Genomic DNA, 14900 nt, shown 5'->3' with positions numbered 1-14900 from the left:
GATTATGGGTTACTACAGAGCATCAAAGTGAAGAATGACAGGGATAGATTGAAACACACTGAATAAGAAAAATAATCCATCAGTTCATACTGATGCTAAATTATTTTAAAGGAAGGTGAGAAAGGGAAGATCCTTTTTATAAAGGAATGACAAATTGGGCATGCAAGCTGGTGCAGCCACTCTGGAAAACGGTATGGAGGTTCCTCAAAAAACTAAAAATAGAACTACCCTACGACCCAGCAATTGCACTACTAGGCATTTATCCATGGGATACAGATGTGCTGTTTTGAAGGGACGCGTGCACCCCCATGTTTATAGCAGCACTATCAGCAATAGCCAAAGTATGGAAAGAGCCCAAATGTCCATCGATGGATGAATGGATAAAGATGTGGTATATACACACACACACACACACACACACACACACACACACACACACACACAATGGAGTATTACTCGGCAATCAAAAAGAATGAAATCTTGCCATCTGTAACTATGCGGATGGAACTGGAGGGTATTACGCTAAGTGAAATTAGTCTGAGAAAGACAAATATCATATGACTTCACTCATAGGAGGACTTTAAGAGACAAAACAAATGAACATAAGGGAAGGGAAACAAAAATAATATAAAAACAGGGAGGGGGACAAAACAGAAGAGACTCATAAATATGGAGAACAAACTAAGGGTTACGGGAGGGGTTGTGGGAAGGGGGAGGGGCTAAATGGGTAAGGGGCACTAAGGAATCTACTCCTGAAATCATTGTTGCACTATATGCCAACTAATTTGGATGTAAATTAAAAAAAAAAGATTACTCCCCCCCACCAAAATGACAAATTAAAAGAAAAGATAGAAGTAGAAAATCTGCTTATCACAACCACAAAGGTAATAACTGATTCAGGTTAGACTCCTCAGTGGATACTCAACCACCGAGTGAGAGATTTCTGGGGAGGAGAAGAGTCACAGTTTCGAGTTATCCCTCAAAGGGAAGGGGCGCCTGGGTGGCTCAGTCGGTTGAGCGTCCGACTTCGGCTTGGGTCATGATCTTGCAGTTGGCGAGTTCGAGCCCTGCGTTGGGCTCTGTGCTGACAGCTCAGAGCCTGGAGCCCACTTCTGATTCTGTGTCTCCCTCTCTCTCTGCCTCTCCCCTGCTCATGCTGTCTCTCTCGGTCTCAAAAATAAAGATAAACATTAAAACACACACACACACACACACACACACACACACACACACACACACACACACCCCAAACAAAAAAACAAAGGGGAAACGATACCTCCAGACCTTGACAGTGGAGAAATCTGGTGCACATCACCTTGACCAGCTGATCAAATGTAACCTCACCAATAATGGGGCAAAGTGACAGGAAGTGTCTTCAAGTATGAAGCACGAAGGACTCACATCTGGGTAATTTTCTTGCCAAGAAGGTTTAACCTGAATCTAATCAGGAGGATGTAACTGAACAGATCTACCCTAGGGGACATTCTGCAAAACTGGCTGAGCTCTTAGAAATGTCAACGCCGTGAAAGGTAGCAAGAAACAATGAGGGATAGTTCTAGATTTCAGGAGTCTAAAGAGTCATGACAACCACATTTCATGTGTGGTCCTTGATGAGATCTTGTATCAAACAATAATAAAAATGGCCACAAAGGACATAATTGGGACAGAGGTATCAATGTGGAATTTTCCATTCTTTTTTTTTTTTTTTTTAATTTAAAATTTTTCTTTTGAGGCGGGGGTAGAGGGGTAGAGGGAGAGAGAAAGAGAATCTCAACCATGCTCAGCACAGAGCCTGATGCGGGGCTCGATCCCTTGACCCTGGGATCATGACCTGAGCCCAAATCAAGAGTCGGACGCTCAACTGACCGAGCCACCCAGGCGCCCCTCGCTGTGAAATTTTCTGAGTGTGAAAATTGCACATTGGTTCTATAGGGCAATGCCTTATTCTCGGGAAATTCTACTTAGGGGTGAAGTGACATGATGTCTACAACTAATTCTTTTCCTTTCCTTTTTTTTTTTTTTAAGTTTATTTATTTATTTTGAGAGGGGAGGGAGGGGCAGAGACAGAGGGAGACAGAATCCCAAGCAGGCTCCACGCTGTCAGCGCAGAGTCTGAGGCGGGGCTCACTCGAACTCACAAACCGTGAGCCCAAATCAAGAGTCGGACGCTCAACCGACTGAGCCACCCTGGCGCCCGGAGAAGAGACCTTTCTTATGGGCACAGCACATATTGGATTAGAACAAAATCCCGACTGACTTGTACTCGGGCACCCGGTGGCTGCCGTGCCGTCACGGCCAGCCTTCCTGGGTGAGGAGGCAAGGGGATGAGTTTCCCCCCCGGACGCGTGTTTGCGTCCCCCTGAAATTTCCACCCAACCAAAACTCTGAAACAGAACACAGCTCACCCACAGACAACGTAAGAGACGGAGCCGACCCCCGTGCAGTCAAAAATCCACGCGTGACTTCTGACTCCCCACGCCCCTCCAACTGAACTACTAAGACCTACGTTGACCGGAAGCCTTCCCGATAGCATTAACCGTCAATTCTCACGTTATTTTGTACGCTATATGTATCACATACTGTAGTCTTCCAGGAAAGTAAGCCAGAGAAAAGAAAATGTTATTACGAACACGGTACGAAAGAGAAAATACATTTACAGTGCTGTGTGCGCTGTATTTATCAAAAACGCCCGCGTGTTAGGGGACCCGTGTGGCTCAGCCCATGCTGTTCGAGGCTCAACGGTATTTGCATTCCCCTCTCTGCTTTGTTTTCTAGAACCTGCAAAGCACACTTAGTAGAAGCTGCTTGGGATGCATATTAAGGAAGCCACGGTCACAGTCCTTCCTCAGCGAGAGGCTGGATGTAAAGAATTTCCAGCCCTGGAGCCGGACGACTTCTATTTGAAGCCCAGCTCAACCATCTGACCTTGGGGGAAGTGTTTAATGTCTCTGAGCCCCAGTCTGCCCATCTGTCGAATGGGAAAAATAACCGAACGTTCTCAAAGGATGGCTGGCAGGATTGAATGAGATAATCACACAGGGCGCACATAACGCCTGCCAGGTAGTTAATTCCTTTTCATTGGCAGTGATTCCGATGATCGTTACCATCATCAATAGCTGGGGCCCTGGCCACTACCTGGACGCCTCCAAGACAAAGAGCTGTTTTCAGAGGAAGCCCGTTGCATCCATGGGCAAGTCTGATCCTTAAGCTGATCCTTAGCAGCTGTCCCTGTGTACCGTCCACACTGGCAGCCTAGCAGTCCCAACCCTCCTCCTCCTGCCAGAAGAAGTCAGGGGCAGGCTGGGAGGCCACTTACACTTGTGGTGTCAAAACTGCCCCAGGGACGCCAGGTAAGAGCCAGGAGCGCTCTGGGTCCCCGGGTGCAAACCGCCACAGAGGCTGCTCGGGGGGACACCCCTGGTCTCCCTTGTGGGCTCCCTGGAGACCCAACGCCCAGAGCGGCTAGCACTGGAAGGCCCCCTGCTTCCTTGGCCTCTCACCATCCGGAGGGGAATGTGGTCCTCCTGTCCTGGACCCTCCAGCTTCCTCCTCTGACAAAGTGGCCACGTCCACCAGCCGATCCAGTCCAGGGTTGGGGCAGAAGGGATGAGGAAGGGGCAGGGTGGGGGGTTGTCGCCCTGAACTCTGGCCTCCCTGCTTGGCAAAGAAAAGGACGGTTCTCTGGAAAGGACAGATCGGCCAGTAATTAAGTACCGTCCTGTTATTTGCATTCTGGTCCCTGGCGGCAGATCTGTATCAACATCCCCAGGGCAAGACAATCTTGTTTCCCCAACAAAACCGATTATGCACATCAGGCCTGGGGATTAATCACCAGCCACAGGGGTGGGGAGGCGGTGAAAGCAGGTGGAGATGCCGGAGGGAGGAGGGAGGGATTGCCAGGAGGAAAGGCCGGAGGCCAGGCCGGGCTTGGGGGGCCCAGCCAACCGTTGCTCATGCTTCTGGCGGCAATCCCCCTTCACTAAGACCCTGTGCCCCTCCCTCCTCTCCGTTCTCCCCATTTGGCAGTGTCCTGGGGAGGGAAGGGCCAGTCCAGAGCAGGGGCACGGGCACAAACATGGAGTAGGGACAAGCCCAAAAGCCTTGGGCAGGCCACTTCCGTGCCCCCAAATACAAGACGTCCTTCCCTTACTGATCCCGGGTTGCTACATGCCCCACCTGTGTGTCGGATCCAAGCCCCCCCAGTGCTCCCCGGAGATAGCAGAGTTCTCCTGGGGGCTGGGGAGCATGGGCTCTGGTCACAGGCATGACCACAGCCCAGGTGCTGGGAGTAAGCTCCCCGACCTCAATCCTTGTTGCATGAGCCACTCCGTCTGGCCCCCTGCCTAGACATCCTCCATTGGGCTCAGCAAGGCAGGGTCCTCATACTCCTGGGGCAGGGCTGTCTTCCCCCCTCCACCCCGACTTCCGCCACCCCAGCCTCCCAGTAGCACTGGTGTGGGAACCCCTGTCCCCCAAATGGCCACACGGGCCCCCCACCCTAGTTCCCCTTCAGGGCACAGCAGGGGCTCTGGCAGCCAGGAGGGAGGGGAGGGGAGGCTTGCCTGTACTCCAGTGAGAACTTGGTCAGCTCCCTGCTGTTGTGGAGCCACTTGAATTCCAGTGGCCAGCTGCCCTCGGCCATGCACGTGAGCACCAGGCGGTTCCCCTCCAAGTGCACCTGCGTTCGCACCGGCTCCGTCTTGAAATAGGGGGCCACATCATCTGTGGTAAACAGAGACACAAAGCCACAAGTTAGCACTGCTCACCTTCAGGTGGTTGCTCATGTGGTGCCCTAGCGCCCTGGGCAGACAGAGCAGGTGCAGCCAGCTAACTTGCTCAAGGTCACGTGGCCGGGAAGGACTTGAACTTGGGTCGGTCTGACTTCGGAGCTTGATCTTCAGAGGGAGTCCTCCACCCCTACCAACCAGTTCTCGGCCTTCTTCCTCCCAGACCGCGCCAGGCTCACGGCCTCTGCTGCCACCGCCCTGTTCTGGTGCTTTCTGTCGCTCTCCCCTCGAGATCCCCATCCACTGGATACCCTGTGATTCTGGGGGCACTTACTGCCCTTTGGTCAAAGGGAATATAAATGTCACAAGGAAACCGGGGGAGGGGTGGGTTGATACAAGTGTCGGGTGGCAGGGACGTCCCGAGTCCTGCCCCTAAGGCTGGGAGAGCCCGTCAGAAGCATCATGGGCAGAGTCCATCCGGCGGGCCCTCTCCACCGCCAGGTTGTTTGATCCTTCTGTCCTCTTACCCTCAGACTTGGCCAGAATTAGGTGTCTGTGGTCTGCAGGTGGGTTCACATTCACGTCAAGGCCTCACCCTGGGTTCAAGTGCAGACCGACCACTCAGAGCACCAGCGATATACGTCTGGGGCCGGGTCAACTGGCATCATGCCCCCACCCTACACCCCAGGTCTGAATCTCATGAGTGCATAGCTTGTGATTACTGGGGAGGGGCCTTCCTTGAACCTCATCCCTGCTACCAGCTCTCTTTGTGGGGGCCGCTGGAGGGCAAGCCTGGGTGTGTACGGAGGGAGAGCCAGGACAGGCAGGTGTTGAGCCCCTCCCCCCCCCATCTCTGCATCACTCCCGACAACCATCCTGCAGCTTACCGCCTTCCAAAGCCCTTCAGGAGGTCCTCTTTTGGGGGAGTGTGCTGGGGGAGTGGCATCCCCCCTGGTCCCCTGGTCCCCTGGTCCCCCGCCCACCTCCGGTGGCAGCAGAGGGGAGAGAGGCGAGCAGGCACCCATTTGCCCGCAGCCCACTCTGCTGAGGCAGCGGCTCTGCCTCTGTTTGACAAATGGGCACATTCGCACTTCAAAGGCACATTCCTATTCCCCAGCAGCGTTTGAGAGCCCTTTGAATTGTGTTTTTAAAAACCCTCTGTTAGTTCCTGTCATCACTCGTTTGTTTTAAAACAATAACACTCCTAGTGATTCAATCCCTCCGATGGCGATGCGGGGCTGATTCAGAGCCAGAACATCAGAGGGGGCGGGCGGGGCGGGCGCTTGCACACTCGCTCGTGCACACGTGTGCACACGCGCTCTGCACTCAGACCCCCTCACCTCCGTAACCCAGTTCACTGGGCAACCTGTTATCACGTCCGCCTGTTCCAGTTCAGTGCTCGGGCTCTCCGGGGCGCCTGCCTGGAGCCCAGCAACAGGAGCTGGGATGGGCTGATTCCAGCGGCTGCCCTGCCCGAGATAATGACTCTGGGAGGAGGAGGGCGGGGCTGCCCTTTCCTGAGAACCTGCTGGGTACCACCGAGCCCTGAGCATCCCTGCATCCCCCATCCCTAGTTATCCTCCCCAGGAAGCTTGGGAGGAACTGAGGCTCCTCTCCCCCAGCCCCTGCGTTGTGGTCCGCCCTCCCCCTGCTATCCGATACAAGGATTTGGCGGGGGGGAGGCCCTACCCAGCACTGAGCAATGTCAGGAGTGCAGCCAGCTGGTTTCCCTTGATAGGCCTGCCGTCTTCCAAAAGCAGGGGATGGCGGGGTGACTGGCAGTGCGGCAGTAGGGGGGAGGCTCCGACAGGGAAAGGATGCTGGGGTGGGGGGCAGGGGGGGCCAGCCGGGTGTGCACATGCACCCGTGTGCATTGTCTATGGGTCCTTGAGTCTCCGTGTGTGTCTGTGTGTGTGTGTAGGTGTGTGCTCTTATGTGTGTATCTACGTGTTTGTGTGTTCAAGTGTGTGTCTGGGCACATGTATACGTGCGTTTACGTGCAGAGAGAGATGTCTGTGCCGTGAATGCACCAGTCGTTGACCCTGGGGAGCTTACTTATAACCTTTTTGCATTTCAATCTCCTAGCTGTAAACTGGGGGATACGTTTGTTGTATCAAATGAATTAAAAAACGTAACGAGGTTAGAAACGGTGCCTGGCACACGCTTTAGGCACATGCTTTACTATTAAGCGTGTGGGCAGATGGGCAGACTACAGGAGGGAAGAGCTCATGCCCTGTTGGCAGGTACCGGCAGCACCTTTCACAGTCTAAGAGCTTGGATTGTGCAGTTTACTACTTGTGCAACTGTACACAACAGCCCTGTTAGCCACCTTCTCAGTGGGAAGGAGCTGAGAAAGGAGGAGAAAGAATTTTGAATTCTTGAATACTGAAAGAATCAATATTATACGGGTGTCATTCCCTTAAACTTTTCCTCACTTGGAAAACACACGCACACACACACACATACACACTACAGTTTTTTTAACTAGACAAAGTGAATCTAAAGTTCACACTTAAAAAAATGACAAAAGAGGGGCGCCTGGGTGGCTCAGTCGGTTAAGTGGCCGGCCAACTTCGGCTCGGGTCTGATCTCGAGGTCCGTGAGTTCGAGCCCCGCGTCGGGCTCTATGCTGACAGCTCAGAGCCTGGAGCCTGCTTCAGATTCTGTGTCTCCCTCTCTCTGACCCTCCCCCGTTCATGCTCTGTCTCTCTCTGTCTCAAAAATAAATTTAAAAAGACGTTAAAAAAAATTTTTTAAAATGACAAAAGAATACCTAAGAAATTCTGTAAAAGTGTAATAGGTGAAAAAGACAAGCCCAGATACCGAACTATGTTATAAAGTTGCAATAATTAAAACAGTGTGCTCTTGCACCAATAATCTGATGAAATGACAGACTCAGACTAGAAATAGACCTCAGTACATATGGGATCATTTAATATATGATTAAAGTAGAATTTCAAGTCGGTGGGGAAAAGATCAATTATTCACCAAATGGCTTTGGAACAGCTAGGGAGACATTTGGGGCGGGGGGGGGTAGGGGGGTAGGGAATAAAGTTGAATCTCTTCCTCACACGTTTCCTCAAAATAAATGCTAGATGGATGCATCAGTGTTTTAAGCGAGAAAAATGAAATTCTAAAGGGAGTAGACGAAAGTCACAGAGGTTTTAAAAATATATAGTCTTCAGGAGGTGATGCAGTATTAGACAAAGTCCAGGAAGTCATAGAACAGATTGATACCTTCGGCTATATAAAAATTCTGCACGGAAAAAAAAAATACCCATAAACAAAAAGGCAACAAATGACAAACTCGGGGAAAATATTTGCAACTTCTATCATGGACCAAAGAGCTCATTTTCCCGGTATAAAAAATATTCCCATAAATCAGGAAGAAAAAGATGAACTAACCAACTGGACAAAGGATCTGAACAGTTCACAGAAAAGAATTACAAATAACTCTGAAACACAGACAAAGATGCTGAACCGCCTGATAAGAGAAAGGCAAATAAAACTCAGTAAGATATCGCTTTTTCCTATCCCTTGGGCCATGATCCGAAAGCACGATAGGGCCCCGTGCTGGCCAGCCCGCAGGGACCCAGGGGAGCGCGCACACAGCTATGTGGGGTTGTAGCTTGGGACCGTATCTACAGAGAGTAGTCCGGAGGTTCCATCGAAACTAAAAATGCATGCCTTCCCCCTCCCTGCCGCCCCCCCCCCCCCCAATCCCCAGCTCTTCCCGGGACTGCTCCTTCACAGACACACCTGTGCATGGGTAAAGTGACAGCTTTTCTTAGCAGCATTATGGTTTTTATTAAATGTTTATTTTTGAGAGAGAGAGAGAGAGAGAGAGAGAGAGAGAGCAAGCCTGGGAAGGGCAGAGAGAGAGGGAGACACAGAATCTGAAGCAGGCTCCAGGCTCTGAGCTGTCAGCCCAGAGCCTGACGCGGAGCTCGAACCCACAAACTGCGAGATCATGACCTGAGCCGAAGTCGGCCGCTTAACCGACTGAGCCACCCAGGCGCCCCTAGCAGCATTATGTTTCGTTAACAGTGAAAGCTCCAAAATGACCTGCGTGTCCGTCAAGAGGGCACTGGTTACAGGAAATGATTGCACTTCTACGCTAGAGAATTCTCCGCAGCATCAGGCTCTGGAACGATTTTGGGGAACTACCGGTAAGTGAAAAGAAGCAAGGTGCAGAACGGACGCGTAATCTGCTGCCATTTGTGCACGTTCTATTTCCTCGAACCATAAAAATGTATTTGCTTGTCTAGCCACAGGCTTTTTGTCTAGGGGGTTACGGAAGAAACTGGCTCCCGTCAGGCTTTAGGAAGAAGAACGGGGTGGGACGGGACTCGTTCGTCACTCTGTAGCTTTTGGTCCCTTTTGTTGTATTGCGCAAGAACGGATTACTTCCTTAGCATCAGACACACGCTCGCATCTGCATGCACCTATGGGAGAGTGCCGGGTGAGCAGTCACGGGCCTGTCCTGCCGGGGACAGAGGAAAGGGAAGGCCCTTTATGTGCATGGGACACGGGGTGTGGCACGGCTGGGGGCCCCTGACCGCCGGAGTCTGAGACCCTTGAAGGAAGAGCCGCCTTCCGAGGCGGACAAGAGGCCTCAGTCTTGGGCTTCCTTCTCCTTTCCCGTAACAGTTCAGGGGTCCCTGACTGCCCTGCTAAATACCCGCATTGTCATCGTTCTACACCAGGCTCCAGGCTTGTAAGAAGCTTATCAACTCCAACCTCTCCCCTCCCTCCTGCCCCCAGCGAAATAACGTCCTCTTTCTCTGGAGTCCCTCCACGGCTCCAGGAATTTGACTTCCCAGCCAGCCCAGGCCTGGGAACCCCACTTTCCTGGAGCCAGAATCTTGCTAGCCGGGGTGAAGACCTCCACCCACCACCCGATTGGCCACAAGATGTCTATTGCCCTCCAGAGCCCGCTTCCAGGGGCAAATTCCAGCCCATCCCAGCTCTGAAACGTGCCAAAGCCTGTCCCTTGCAGTTTGTCCCTGGGCACACAGTAAGTATGGCTTGCTCGGTCGTGGGGCATCTCTGGAATGCCTGGGAACAGGGAGGGGGTTGGGATTCTTACAAACTTCTCACCTCACTCTCCCCTGGTCTCTGTACCTTTGTCCTGGGTTGACCCCCGTGGCCCTCTAGCCCGTCCCGGCTGGAAAGCCCTGTGCTCCCTGGAGCTGGCCGGGCCCTGGGCCATGGGAAGCAGGGATTCAGGGAGCCCCCTGTCACCGAGCCTCACTTCTCCCCACACTTCTGTGTCTGCTGCCTTTCCTTCGTGCTTCTCATGGAACTTTCCATACATGGAACACTTTAGGCCCAACATCTCAGTTAAGAGGTATGAGAACTTCCAAGGAAGTTGGAAGCTGTCATCACCCCCTTTTACAGATGAGAAAACAGACGCTTGGGAAGGTTTGGTCATCTGACGCTTTCTCCCAGACGTGAAGTCAGGTCTGGTGGATTCCAGAGCTCTGGATCTTTCCATATCTGATGCTCAGCTGGCCTGCTCTTCATACTCTGACCTGTGGCCTCACGATATAAGTGAGGGACGGTGCCTGGTTTGAAGCCACAAGCAGGGGTCATGCTGGTTGTATGGCAGGGACATTCCCAAATGTCACAGCCCCAGAACGAGATCCAGGGATGAGAGGCGGGCTGGCTGGGAATGCGTCGGAGATTGGCCACCTTGGGGTGGAGGCTGCAGGGGGGTGGCCTAGGGGGGTGCACGGAGAGAAGCCCCCACCCACTCAAGGCTCCAGGTGCCCACCTTTTCCAGGGGTCTGGCTTGAAGGTCCCAGGGTGGGGAAGAGAATCCGGGTTTCCATCCCAATTCCTACGCTAACTGAAGTCTGACCTTGAGCAGAGTAACTTCGGAGCCTTTCTTGTCTTATCAGTGAAACAGCTTCTAACGCCTGCCCCAGAGGATGCTGGGAAGGTCAAAGTGAGCTAACGCACGCCACGTTTGGAGCACCGGTGCTTGGTACCCCCAGGCTGCTCTTTCTGCAGAACAGACCTTTGGAGGTGATCAAACGGGGGGGGGTGAGGATCACCCCACCCATTTCCTGCCTCTCGGAGATGTCCCACTTCGGAGCCTTCCACATGCAGCTTCCTCACGGCCACTGCAAGCTGGCTCAAGAACTGAGTCTTGCCTCGGGATGCCTCGGAAATGCAGGGGCTGCGGGACATTCTGCACAATGTCAGGAACTCCTGCACGTCCCTCTCCCTCCCAAATCCAGGTGGGGAGGTGCTAAGCCTGGAGCTGCCTCGAAAGGGAAGGTTTGGGAATACCATGCCAAGGGCAAGGAAGAGACTGCCATGCATGACCCTGCTGGAGCCCCTGCCTTCCAGAAACGTCCGGGGAGCACATGCCGTGGCAGGTGTTTGCGGGCACTTTGTGAATAATGCCTGATAAAGACCAGGGGACCCAGGGATGCTCCCTTCTCTCCTCCCGCCCCCGGGGCCGAGCAGGGCATGCCTGCTCCCACCCCATCCAGCCAGGGCAGTAGTGGCCCAGCCCCGCAGGCGCTCCCTTCTGGCTTCCCTTCTGCCTCCCACAAATGAGATGCTAATTTATGCCCCTCCACTGTCTCCTGGCAGATGCCTGGCCCAGCTCAGCCCCAGAGCTGCCTGCATGCCAAGTGCTTCATTAGCCAGGAAAGAAGGCTCTCGCCCTCCTTAATCTAATCCTCGCCAGTGACCTTCAGGAGCCAGGCACCTTCTGATGCCGGGGCCTGGGAGGGTGGGACAATCAATTATGCCTCGGCCTCCACAGCTGCTGCCGAATGGATTTCTCACTCAGAAAAGCATGTTCAAAAAGCATCTAATGGAACGGATCATCAATTTGTTTGAATACACATTTAATCTGATTAGGGGGGCCCAGCCACCGGGGCAGCCAGTGCAAGTGAGCCCCAACACGGCCCTGGGGAACCGTGAGTGGGGTGGAGGGGCGCCGCGTGGGGAAGGGGAAGGAAGGGCGTATGCCCCAAGCCCACCACCAACCAGCTTGACCCGCTGTACCTTCAGCGAGAAAGTCACACAGAAAAGAAGAATGAACCATGCAGAGGCCACAAGGGCTGGGCAGATGCCTCCTGCTTTTCTACGGCCCCAGCACGGGGCACAGAGCCCAGGGCAAAGAAAATGCTCAGGAAATAAGTGAATGAACACACAAATGGCAAATGAATGGTGATGAAGCCAAGGGATGCCGATCTTGTCACTTCCAGGAGAAGAAAAATTGACGACTGAATTGGGTTGAATGATGTACTGCCCTGTCCCCCGCCAAATTCATGGCCTAACTGGAACCTCAGAACGAGACCCTATTTGGAAACAGGGTGTTGTAGCCGTAATTAGTTAAGAGGAGGTCAAACGGGGGTCAGGTGGGCCCTGTGTGACTGGTGTCTTTATGCGAGAGACATGGGAACAGAAATGCAGGGAGAGGATGGCCATGTGACGGTGGAGGCGGTGCGTTGACCGCCCAGGGAAGCCACGGATTGCCAGGAGCCCCCACGAGCTGGAAGATGCAGGAAGGATTCTTGCCTCCAGCCTTCAGAGGGAGCGGGGCCCTGCCGACACCTTGTTTTCGGACTTCTGGCGCCCAGAACTGTGAGAAAATCCATTTCTGTTTGAGTCACTCAGTTTACGGTACTTGGTTACGGCAGCCCTAGGAGACAGATGCAACGCCTCACAGAGACTTGGGTCTGTCAAGCACTAACTAGGGAGTGAGTCTGGAGCCCCAAGTCCTGCCGGTCTAGACCACGACCTTCTTCAGACATGTCCGCATGTCCGCCGTGCCCCAGGGCCTTTGCTTATTCCATTCCCTTTCCCCAGAGAGCCCTTTCTTTCCTTCTTTGCCAGAAAAATGTAGGTGTTAAATCTGTTAGTTTCTGCCCTGTGTCCCTTCTAAGCTCAAATGGCCTGTCCTCTGTAACTCTTTTCCTGCTGTCCTCCTCCACATCCTTCTGACTTCTGAGGTTCTTTGCCTCCCTTACAGCATAGACGATGCACATCACAGCCCCAGGTGTGGTGGCACCCATGCTGCTCTTCCACTGGAAGACAGGGACAGGGGACCCCTCGCCTCTCCAGCCCCAGAGCCTGGCAGTGAGTCCGGCGTGCCGGAGGGCCCAGATCCGTGAATGCAAAAGTAGACACATAAACTTGTCATTGAACATAGCCAGATCATCTCCCTCGTGTCGGCAGACCCTGCCGGGGGACCTGGACCTTCCCTTCCAGCTCCGGTGTTGCAAGATCTGAGTAGTGGTATGAGTTACGACCTCGCTGGGCCCGGGGCAGGCTTACTCGGATTCAAACCTGGCTTAGCCACTCGCTAGCTGCGTGACCCCGGGGGCAGCTCCAGAGCCCCTTTGAGTCTCCGTTTCCTCACCTGGGAACTGGGCTGTGGGCGGCGGCCTCCTCCTAGGCCTCGTGAGAAGGGTAAGGGCTGAGACCAGCGCCGGGCGCAAATGGCCCATCCTTACGTTTGCTCTGAGCCCTGTCACTGCCAGGGCCTCCCGCTGGAACTGTGCAGGTGAGGAACGCCTAAGCAGCCCCAGCCTTGGGCGGAAAGAAGGGGGGGTTCTCATTTCCAATGGGTTTATCTTGCAAATAACAGAGGGGAAGGGAGACTTTCCTTACATTTTGGCTGGAGGGTTAGGAGATTAAAATGACACCGAGGATTAGAATGCTTTTGCCTAACGGTGCTATTATCATTTTCCTGTGTTCAGATTCATTTGAGCTATAAAAGGGGCAGTAATAAAATTTTCACTAACTCCTGGAATTTCTCCCACGAAGCTCCATTATGCTGTGTGGATGAGGTTTGTCTCCCCCCCTCCGTGACCCCAGGGCGGGGCACCTGCTTGGCACAATTCTCCGGCCTTTCAGCTGGGACCTGAGACCCCTGGCCATGAAGGGACTCGGCAAAGCTCAGCTGTGGGGGGTCAGCTGCCCGGACAGGCCTGCACGGCCCCACGGAGGCTCGTTCCACCGGCATCTGGCACTCCCCCAGGGGACCGTCTTACAGATTCCTCAGGTGAGCTCTCTCCAGCACGTGGGTACCAGCATCAGCCCGTCTCTAAGCTCTAGAGAGGGAGAAACATCCCACCGGCCCCGAGAAGCCAAGGTACAGATATTTTCAAGAACCTACAGCCTGCGGGTCCCCAGTGCCCCACGATGGCACCACCAGACACAGGGAACTGAGGCCTGTGCCAGGGCAGCGGACAAGTGGTCCCAAGCTCTGGGTACCATGCCCTCCCTTGCCTCCTGTTTCCCACTCTTGAGAAAGGCCATCACCTAAAGGAGACTGTCCACTGTGTCTGAGGAAGCGAGGACAGAAGGGGACGGAAGACAGAAGAGGGGGTCTGACTTAGCACTGGCATCAACGTCCTAATACACACCAGAGAGCTCAGGCGCACGGCAGCATGATGGGGGCTCCCCCTGGGCCTCGGCATCCCACCCAATTTCAGTGGCCCCCCCTTCCCTTCCCTTCCCTTCCCTTCCCTTCCCTTCCCTTCCCTTCCTTCTTCCCTTCCCTTCCCTTCCCTTCCCTTCCCTTCCCTTCCCTTCCCTTCCTTCTTCCCTTCCCTTCCCTTCCCTTCCCTTCCCTTCCCTTCCCTTCCCTTCCCTTCCCTTCCTTCTTCCCTTCCCTTCCCCTCCCTTCCCCTCCCTTTCCCTCCCCTCCCCTCTCCTCCATTCCATTCCATTCCATTCCATTCCATTCCATTCCATTCCATTCCATTCCATTCCATTCCATTCCATTCCATTCCTTGACATCAGCGTGGGCCGCTCAGCCCAGGGAGAAGGGAAAGAAGGATGTTCGGTGAAGACCTCATCCCCACCAGCCCCTGTGTTTTCTCACTTAGCCCCCGACCACTTTGGGGGAGACATCATTACCATCCTTTTATTTCCCTCAGCAAAGCCCAGAGGTGAGCGGAGTGAGGTCACCCCGGAGTCAGGGCCGGGTTTCGAACCCGTGAGGCCTCTGATGGCCGCTCAGGTCGACGTGGTGTTCGGGCCACGGGAGAGGAGTCCGACGCCAGGCCCCCGTGGCGGGTGCGGGGGGCGCGGAGGGAAAACCAGAGTGGCGAGTCTGCTGCCTCCACGCAGAGGCCGAGACATGGAGCCCGCCTGCCGAAGAAGCACACACACTCATCAGGCTGGTGACCCGCGTGTCCC

The 14900-nt window shown here is 53.9% G+C and overlaps 1 protein-coding gene across 1 annotated transcript in view; it reads right to left on the bottom strand.

The window, feature by feature from the left end:
* The window catches only part of SDK2 (sidekick cell adhesion molecule 2), a 261630-nt gene that overhangs the window by 131489 nt on the left and 115241 nt on the right, over nt 1-14900 (bottom strand). Inside the window, exon 2 of the mRNA XM_058704552.1 lies at nt 4563-4722. Coding sequence (XP_058560535.1) covers nt 4563-4722 — 160 coding nt within the window. The remainder of the gene's footprint in view (nt 1-4562; nt 4723-14900) is intronic.

The sequence above is a fragment of the Neofelis nebulosa genome, chromosome 16, assembly GCF_028018385.1.
Source record: "Neofelis nebulosa isolate mNeoNeb1 chromosome 16, mNeoNeb1.pri, whole genome shotgun sequence".
Classification (NCBI taxonomy): Eukaryota; Metazoa; Chordata; class Mammalia; order Carnivora; family Felidae; genus Neofelis; species Neofelis nebulosa.
The sequence above is the reverse complement of the archived record's forward strand: the minus strand, read 5'-3'. Positions and strand labels throughout refer to the sequence as shown.